The 9,273-nt window shown below is 37.6% G+C and overlaps 1 protein-coding gene across 1 annotated transcript in view; it reads left to right on the forward strand.

The window, feature by feature from the left end:
* Window positions 1-9,050, forward strand: part of LOC126340542 (guanine nucleotide-binding protein-like 1) — a 55,766-nt gene extending 46,716 nt beyond the window's left edge. The window contains exons 10-12 of the mRNA XM_050001698.1: window positions 733-880; window positions 1,333-1,473; window positions 8,671-9,050. Coding sequence (XP_049857655.1) covers window positions 733-880; window positions 1,333-1,473; window positions 8,671-8,927 — 546 coding nt within the window. The 3' untranslated portion in view covers window positions 8,928-9,050. The remainder of the gene's footprint in view (window positions 1-732; window positions 881-1,332; window positions 1,474-8,670) is intronic.
* The last annotated feature ends 223 nt before the right edge of the window (window positions 9,051-9,273 follow it).

Consider the following 9,273-nt stretch of genomic DNA (forward strand, 5'->3'; position numbering starts at 1 on the left):
CCATGTGATTTCTACTGTCACTGAATTGAAAAGTTATCCTATGTCAGCAGACTGTTGTAAATAGGCAAGGAAAATTGATGACTTAAAAGTCTCTGTGATGTATATGTGTTGTGTTCATTAAACTTACAGAATGCTACAAACTTATGCACCAATCCAATAGTTTTTCTTACAATTTTGGGCTAGGGATCGTGAACAGTTCTCATGCTTTACCTTGCATTTGTAAGCAGTATTAACTATTATCATTCCTTACAGTTTTTGTTTGCTGCACCATTCTTTACATTCTTCTACACTTATATGGTAGATTCAAGTACAAAGCACACTCGCTAATACTAAATATATTCTTGCAATTCGTTTTTATGTGTGGAATTAATTTCTTTTGTTTCGTGTTGCTGTAGCAAGAGTGTCTGCTGTTTGTGTGTGTGTGTGTGTGTGTGTGTGTGTGTGTGTGTGTGTGTGTTTAATTACTGAACTTTTTTCTGAACTTAGTATGTATAACACAGGATAGCTTGTTTTCAGTAAACTGTAACGACTGGCTCTATTCAGTAATTTGATATCCAGAATTCTGCCTGATTTCTCCATTTTGCCATGATAATCAATTGCTTGAACTGTGTGTACCTTAATTACTTGTTGTCAAACTTGTCAAGAGTTAACTGCATTTGAAGATGCTTCACTTAGTAATGAGCTTGATGAAGTTCAATTTCTTTAATACTTCTTTATGTTCGTTCTTTTAAGGTGCTAATGGGGAGTTACCCAATTGCTCAGCTCCGAGAACCATATTCAGCAATTCAGTTTCTTGGGGAGAGAATGGATTTACCACATTTACTACAAATCAAGCATCCTGAGGGAGATGAGGAGTGGTCTGCAATGGACATCTGTGATGGTAAGAATCTACTACAATATACCAGTGCTCCTGAAAACTATCCCTGGCACTCCTCCTATAAAAAAGAAAATATTGAATGGCTGGTAGATGAGATGGATCTATACAGCTTTTTAACAGCCGTGAATTCCAATTTACATTCATAGTCCATGCTCTGTATTAATCTTTTACAGCTACATTATTATTTATTGAATGTCATGAAATGTCATATCTTTTGGCAATTTGCTGTGTTGTTACAGAATAAAATAACTAAAATGACAAGACCGAAACATGAAACAGTGCTGTGTTTGCATAATTTTGCTGTTTTTGTTATGTGAATGGCTGTAGTTAATTCATTCTACCAATGTAATTTGATGCAAATGAAAATTGTTTTCAGTAGTGTATTATTAAAGGTTTTAACAGATGTGACTGAATTACTCCTTGCTTACATTATGGTCTTATTTTTCATGTTTCAGGGTGGGCTCAGAAACGTGGTTTTTTCACAGCAAGGACATCACGCCTCGATTCATATCGAGCAGCAAATCATCTGTTACGTATGGCACTTGATGGAAAAATATGTCTTTGCCTGCGGCCAGCAGGCTACAGCAACAATAAAGGTAAGGATTCTATAAATATTTGTAACAGTTGCATGATTTAGAGACATGTATTTCTAAATCAGTAGGTATTGGGGAGAAAAAAGGATCAGTTATAAACTAAATGGGCATATCATATCCTATACATCATAAAGGTAATTTCCCCATTGTCTGAATCCCACTGACAACTAAAGTTAGTTCAGTATAACAAGAAAAAGAACTGCTTTGCTACTTGAGACAGTTCTTTGGAATATTCATTTGTAATCGGCAAAAATAATGATTCTGAACAATTTCACCTTTTATGAGTAAGGCACATAGTATTTTCCATATACAGTGGAACTTCAATTTTACATTCTCTGATTTGATGTTTTTGGCAATTCTACACCATAAATTCATGGCTCAAAAGACAGATGGTTTGCACCACGGTTGGTGGTGAAATGCAGGAAATCTTTTAGGCAATTGTGGGGAGAAGAGATGTGAGAGAGGGAATGCTGATGTAATCCTCGATCGGTATTGCCAACACAAGTTGCAACATTTAACTTCACTGCGGAACTATGATACAATTACTGCTAGGTTGCAGTGATAATGGTAAAACAAGACAGTTGATGCATAGTGTTTGTACCGAACCAATACATGAGGAAGGGGTCCAACCACCACCTTTTTTCGTGCCACTTATAACTAAGTCTCATCTTTTTACATGTATATCCGATATACTATATTCTGCAACAACAGCAATTGTCAACATTTTAAATTCAAATGCTGAGTCTCAAAGAATATGCTTAATCATAATCAAGGAAACATCGCTCATTTCTGATTAGTGAAGTGTTATTGGCTGGCGACTTGTTAAGTCACCCAATAGCCAGCGAAGTCACTACACCACACTAACACAAGTAAAATGAGCTACTGAATACGTGTAGAGTGGGAGTTACCTGTTGTTGATGTGATTGCAGGTGGGAGTGAAAGCATTTTGTAAAGTGCTGAAAATGTACTTTTCATGCAGATGATGTGCTATGACAGAGATGTGACATGGAAACAGAATGAGGGGATTTGTAATAGCTCATTTTAAAGACTTTCATGTTCAAATCTGACATGATACAGTCGCAACAACTATGTACACCACTCATGTATGTACTTTGCACCACACACTGTAGATCACAAAGATTGGCAGCAGTGATAGATAGCATGAAGTGAAACTGTAGCACATGAGCATTCTTTAAAATTTACATTTCACACAGTGTAGAGAATTCACTGAGCCCACTTCTAATAAGCTTGTGACTTGAATTGGGGAAGTAAACTCAGTTTTGCATGTCTCTGTTTCTCTCAAAAAGCCTAAAATAACATTTTAACGGTGGTGAGCATATGAAGTGCAGCTCATATTAAACAATAATAGCAATGGTGACAAAGAGTGTCATTAAACTGATGTCCGCATTTATGCTTATGGTTTAACACCACTTGGCTGTTGTGATGTTTTTTGTTTAATTCACCATGCAGTGTTGCTCATACATTTCATCCACTGTTACAAATGGTACAATACATTTTCTATTGGATTAAGACTGGGTGATTTAATGGACTGGTCAAGATGAGATATGCTGGCTAAGTGTTTGTCAAATCAGGATTGTATGTGTGCAGCCCTTTGAACATGGCTGTTGACTTACTGGAAGACAGTAGGGTACACAGCATACTCATCATGAAGATACAGAAGAAAGGGCTACACTTGGGCACCTACAGTGTTGAAATAAGCATCCTGGCTTATGTTCACAGTAACCTCAATGAGTGGGCCTATACCTGGGTCAGAATAACAAAGTAATCTACAGCAGGAAAGGAGCAGATGTTATCATTTTGCCATTACACCAAAGCGCCATATGGCTCCAGTACAGCAGCAGCTACGCAGTTCTATTTAAAGTATTTATGCTTCCCCCGTTATCATGTAGTACTGAGTTCACGTTGTAGCATCTTAATAGTCTTAGCACTTTTCGAAGAAATTTCACATGATGTCGCAGATCACAATTGTTATATGCAGTTGTGACTGCAGATCAATATGACAGCTGTGCACAGAACAGAAGGTGTGACCAAACTTGTACTCTGATTGGTTATTGCTATGGTACTGTCTTGTAAGTAATGAGCCATCTTATCACTTTTTTAAATTCTGATCCAGGTAGGCCTATAAGATATGATATGTAAATGTCCCCAAAATGCCACACGACAACCTCCAGCTTGAACTACACCCTCCACACACCACAGAATAAATAACTCATTGGTTTATTCATGCCTCCGAAACTTGTGTAGTTTGAAAATAGGCAAAATCTCAACTTGTGAGACTACACACTATCTGCCTCTAGTCAGTTACTTTCTAGTTTGTACATCGTCCACCCAGTGAAGACATACAGCTGTATTTGCCACAGTGAACAGTGGCCTTATGCCAATTAACTGACTGCATATGACCACTACATGCAGTTCCTCTGTAATATTCCTTTGAAAACTTGTTGAGGTGTACCTGCCTTCACTGACAGCAGCAATTCATGTTGCATTTGAAAATGATAGTAAGTGAAGAGGCATAACAGCTAGGGTCTTTTTATGACTACTGTTACTGTGTTACATGTCTGTGAGTGATACATCTTTCCTTGTTGAGGAGTCTGCATTGATACATCAACAAATGGAGCAGCTTCAGTTAATATGTTGTCATTAGGATGTCGAACACAGTAGCATCTTTTTGCCATTCTGTCACGTCTTCATGTCAACCCGTCTTATTGTGCTGATTCGATATAACTGATTGTCACATACAAACTACTTCACTGTCATGAATTACTTTAGAAGTGGAGGGTTGCATTAACTCCTTGTGTCAGTTTTACACCATTTACAGCAGACATTCCAAAGCCATTGATTTTTATGAAATATTGTGGAATTTGTCACTTTAACTGGTAGCTATTGAATGCTGAAACATGCATTTGGCCTCCTTTTTCCTCGAAACCAAGGTTCATGCATAATCTTTAAATGACATTTTATTTCCCGGGTAACAAACTACGATGCAATGTTGAAAAACACTGCCAAAATCGGAAAAAATGTCAAAATTAGCAAAAATAACAGAAACATTGACAAAAAAACTCTGAATTTGGCAAAGAAGTAACACCATATTTGACAAAAAATATAATCGACTCTGGTAAGAAATTAACACTGTATTCAGAAAAAAAGTACTGAATTTGGCAAAAAATAGCACTGCATTTGGCAGAAGAATTGCACCAGATTTGCCATAAAACTGCAGCAAAATTGGCGAACAATAATAACAAATTTGGTTAAAAAAAAAAAAAAAAAAAAAAAAAAAAAAAAAAAAAAAAAAAAAGGACGCTATTTGGAAAAAATAACAATACAGTTGTAAAGAAATAATATTGAAATTGACGAAAAAAATATTGAAAGTGTAAAAAATGAATTAGGCAACAAAGTAGCACTGAATATGGGCATAAAATAAAACAATTTTTTCCTCTCCCTAGAAATAACCAATAACATCTGTTAAGAATGTGTTACAAAATGGTACTTTAGTGCAGTTTCATGTATGGCCCTTGATGTCCTGTCACTAATTCAGTGAAATTTAGGTAACTTTGCTGTCTCTTTGCAGTGTCTGATATTGTCACTTTGTCTGAAAGTAATATTGCAGACACTCTTCATCATTACTCTGTAAATATTGACTGCTAAGTCGAGATGTACAGTAACCTTGTGGGAACTATATTGAGCTGGCTGCAGGTACAATGTTACCACGATTGGCAGCACTCTCTTTTTTGGCTGTCCACACTTTTGGCGGACATGTGTGACACACAGAAACGTGATGCAGAAGCAGAAAGAGGTCCAGGTATGTGAGTGTCATCTGGAGGCTGCTGCATGGAACTGAGAGGTACCAAATGAAAGGTTGAGGTTGCACCTGTCTGGTGGTGGCCTTTCAATGTATTTGTTGTGTACCTCTTGCTTGCTACACAACACATTCATTGGTTTCCATAATTCAACAGTGTCATCACCCTCTGAATTTCCTCAGATGGACTGTTTGCCAAACATTGTGTCCTCACTTTTAACAACACAGTAATTTTCTTGAAATAATTAAGTAACAGTGTTGGATCTTCATCTACACATTTTACATCTACATCCACATCCACATCCACGCTCCGCAATCGACCATACGGTGCGTGGCGGAGGGTACCTCGTACCACAACTAGCATCTTCTCTCACTGTTCCAATCCCAAACAGAACGAGGGAAAAATGACTGCCTATATGCCTCTGTACAAACCCTAATCTCTCTTATCTTATCTTTGTGGTCTTTCCGCAAAATGTAAGTTGGCGGCAGTAAAATTGTACTGCAGTCAGCGTCAAATGCTAGTTCTCTAAATTTCCTCAGTAGTGATTCACGAAAAGAACGCCTCCTTTACTCTAGAGACTCCCACCCGAGTTCCTGAAGCATTTCTGTAACACTCGCGTGATGATCAAACCTACCAGTAACAAATCTAGCAGCCTGCCTCTGAATTGCTTCTATGTCCTCCCTCAATCCCACCTGATAGGGATCTCAAACGCTCGAGCAGTATTCAAGAATAGGTCGAATTAGTGTTTTATAAGTGGTCTCCTTTACAGATGAACCACATCTTCCTAAAATCCTACCAATGAACTGAAGACGACTATCCACCTTCCCCACAACTGCCATTACATGCTTGTCCCACTCTATATCACTCTGCAATGTTACGCCTAAATATTTAATTGACGTGACTGTGTCAAGCACTACACTACTAATGGAGTATTCAAACATTACATGACTGTGACTGTGTCAAGCACTACACTACTAATGGAGTATTCAAACATTACAGGATTCTTTTTCCTATTCATCTGCATTAATTTACATTTATCTATATTTAGAGTTAGCTGCCATTCTTTACACCAATCATAAATCCTGTCCAAGTCACCTTGTATCTTCCTGTTGTTGTTGTTGTTGTTGTTGTTGTTGTTGTGATCTTCAGTCCTGAGACTGGTTTGATGCAGCTCTCCATGCTACTCTATCCTGTGCAAGCTTCTTCATCTCCCAGTACCTACTGCAACCTACATCCTTCTGAAACTGTTTATTGTATTCATCTCTTGGTCTCCCTCTATGATTTTTACTCTCCATGCTGCCTTCCAATACTGAATTGGTGATCCCTTGATGCTGCAGAATATGTCGTACCAACCAATTCCTTCTTCTAGTCAAGTTGGGCCACAAATTTCTCTTCTCCCCAATTCTATTCAATACCTCCTCATTAGTTATGTGATCTGCCCATCTAATCTTCATCATTCTTCTGTAGCACCACATTTCGAAAGCTTCTATTCTCTTCTTGTCCAGACTATTTATTGTCCATGTTTCACTTCCATACATGGCTACACTCCATACAAATACTTTCAGAAACAACTTCCTGACACTTAAATCTATACTCGATGTTAACAAATTTCTCTTCTTCAGAAACGCTTTCCTTGCCATTGCCAGTCTACATTTTATATCCTCATTACTTCGACCATTATTAGTTATTTTGCTCCCCAAATAGTAAAACTCAGTTACTACTTTAAGCGTCTCATTTCCTAATCTAATTCCCACAGCATCACCTAATTTTATTAGACTACATTCCATTATCCTCGTTTTGCTTTTGTTGATGTTCATCTTATATCCTCCTTTCAAGACACTGTCCATTCTGTTCAGCTGCTCATCCAGGTCCTTTGCTGTCTCTGACAGAATTACAATGTCACTGGCGAACCTCAAAGTTTTTATTTCTTCTCCATGGATTTTAATACCTACTCCAAATTTTTCTTTTGTTTCCTTTACTGCTTGCTCAATATACAGACTGAATAACATCGGGGATAGGCTACAACCCTGTCTCACACCCTTCCCAACCACTGCTTCTCTTTCATGCCCCTCAACTCTTATAACTGCCATCTGGTTTCTGTACAAATTGTAAATAGCCTTTCGCTCCCTGTATTTTACCCCTACCACCTTCAGAATTTGAAAGAGAGTATTCCAGTCAACCTTGTCAAAAGCTTTCTCTAAGTCTACAAATGCTAGAAACGTAGGTTTGCCTTTCCTTAATCTTTCTTCTAAGATAAGTCATAAGGTCAGTATTGCCTCACGTGTTCCAACATTTATACGGAATCCAAACCGTCTACCAGTTTTTCCATTCGTCTGTAAAGAATTCATGTTAGTATTTTGCAGCCGTGGCTTATAAACGAATTGTTTGGTAATTTTCACATCTTTGGGATTGGAATTATTATATTCTTCTTGAAGTCTGAAGGTATTTCGCCTGTCTCATGCATCTTGCTCACCACATGGTAGAGTTTTGTCAGGACTGCCTCTCCCAAGGCTGTCAGTAGTTCTAATGGAATGTTGTCTACTCCCGGGGTCTTGTTTCGACTCAGGTCTTTCAGTGCTCTGTCATTCTCTTCACGCAGTATCATATCTCCTATTTCATCTTCATATACATTCTCTTCCATTTCTATAATATTGTCCTCAAGAACATCGCTCTTGTATAGACCCTCTATATACTCCTTCCACCTTTCTGCTTTCCCTTCTTTGCTTAGAACTGGGTTTTCATCTGAGCTCTTGATATTCATACAAGTGGTTCTCTATTCTCCAAAGGTCTCTTTAATTTTCCTGTAGGCAGTATCTATCTTACCCCTAGTTATATGTGCCTCTACATCCTTACATTTGTCCTCTAGCCATCCCTGCTTAGCCATTTTGCTCTTCCTGTTGATCTCATTTTTGAGATGTTTGTATTCCTTTTTGCCTATGTGTAACACATAAATTTTCTTGCATTCACATACCCTGTTGGTTGTTATGCTAAAACTGGGAGAAAAGTAGATGCTGGACAACAAAGGTGATCACACCCAATGAAGAAAAAGAAAAAAAAGCCATACAAGTCATGTTGACCCAACATGTGTGTTAATGGGTGATCTCCATCCTCTCATAGCTGCAGAACTGTGTCAGTCTTCTTTTCTGTTCTCTATATTTCTGAAGTTCTCAACTGTAGACCCTATCAGATAATATGTGGTAATTCCCTTGTTTTGTTTCAGTTGCTGTTAGCCTGGACTTAGTTTTCTACAATTGGTTGATAGTATTTTAACCTATTTTTATGCATGTTAAGCCACTATTCATCTGTAACGTTGTGTTCTGTTCTATTTCCAATAGTAAGTAATGTCATTTCTAAAGTAACGAGTAACTTTTCTTTCTTTTAGAATTATGGGAAAACCATGAGTATGTTGAAACTGTGCACTGGGTTCAAGCAAAAGGACAAGAGAAGAACACAGAGCTGAAGGATGGAACTGAGTCATCTGATGAAGAAAGTGATACACCTGAGAAGCAGATTAGTCTTGAAAATACAGGAGAAAAAAGTGAGGGTGATTCAGTGGAGGAAGATGATGATAAAGAAGAAGAGTCTGTAGGTGCAGTTGGATATAGCAACAAATTTATGGGCCTAGACACAAGTGATTAATAAAACTTGAATACTGTACTTATTGTTATAAGTGAGAGCTGTGAAGTTCATGATAATATAAATTTAAGATTATGAATATCCATATGTTAAAAATATACAATTAAATATTGATTGTTCTTCTAAGAGTTGCCGTCATTCAGAATTATATTACGTACAACAACACCCACAAGGGAACGGTCCAATCTGACATGTCGAAACCTGCCCCAGAATTTTTTTATGTAGGCAGAATACACCAAAATAACACAAGGCCAAGATTTTAGCTGCTACTACACATTGCAAATATTTCTTAAAAATGTTGTAAATTGCCAAATTTTTTAGATCACCAGGTATCTGGAGAAATATATGC

Source organism: Schistocerca gregaria, chromosome 1 (assembly GCF_023897955.1).
Source record: "Schistocerca gregaria isolate iqSchGreg1 chromosome 1, iqSchGreg1.2, whole genome shotgun sequence".
In the NCBI taxonomy this organism is placed as follows: Eukaryota; Metazoa; Arthropoda; class Insecta; order Orthoptera; family Acrididae; genus Schistocerca; species Schistocerca gregaria.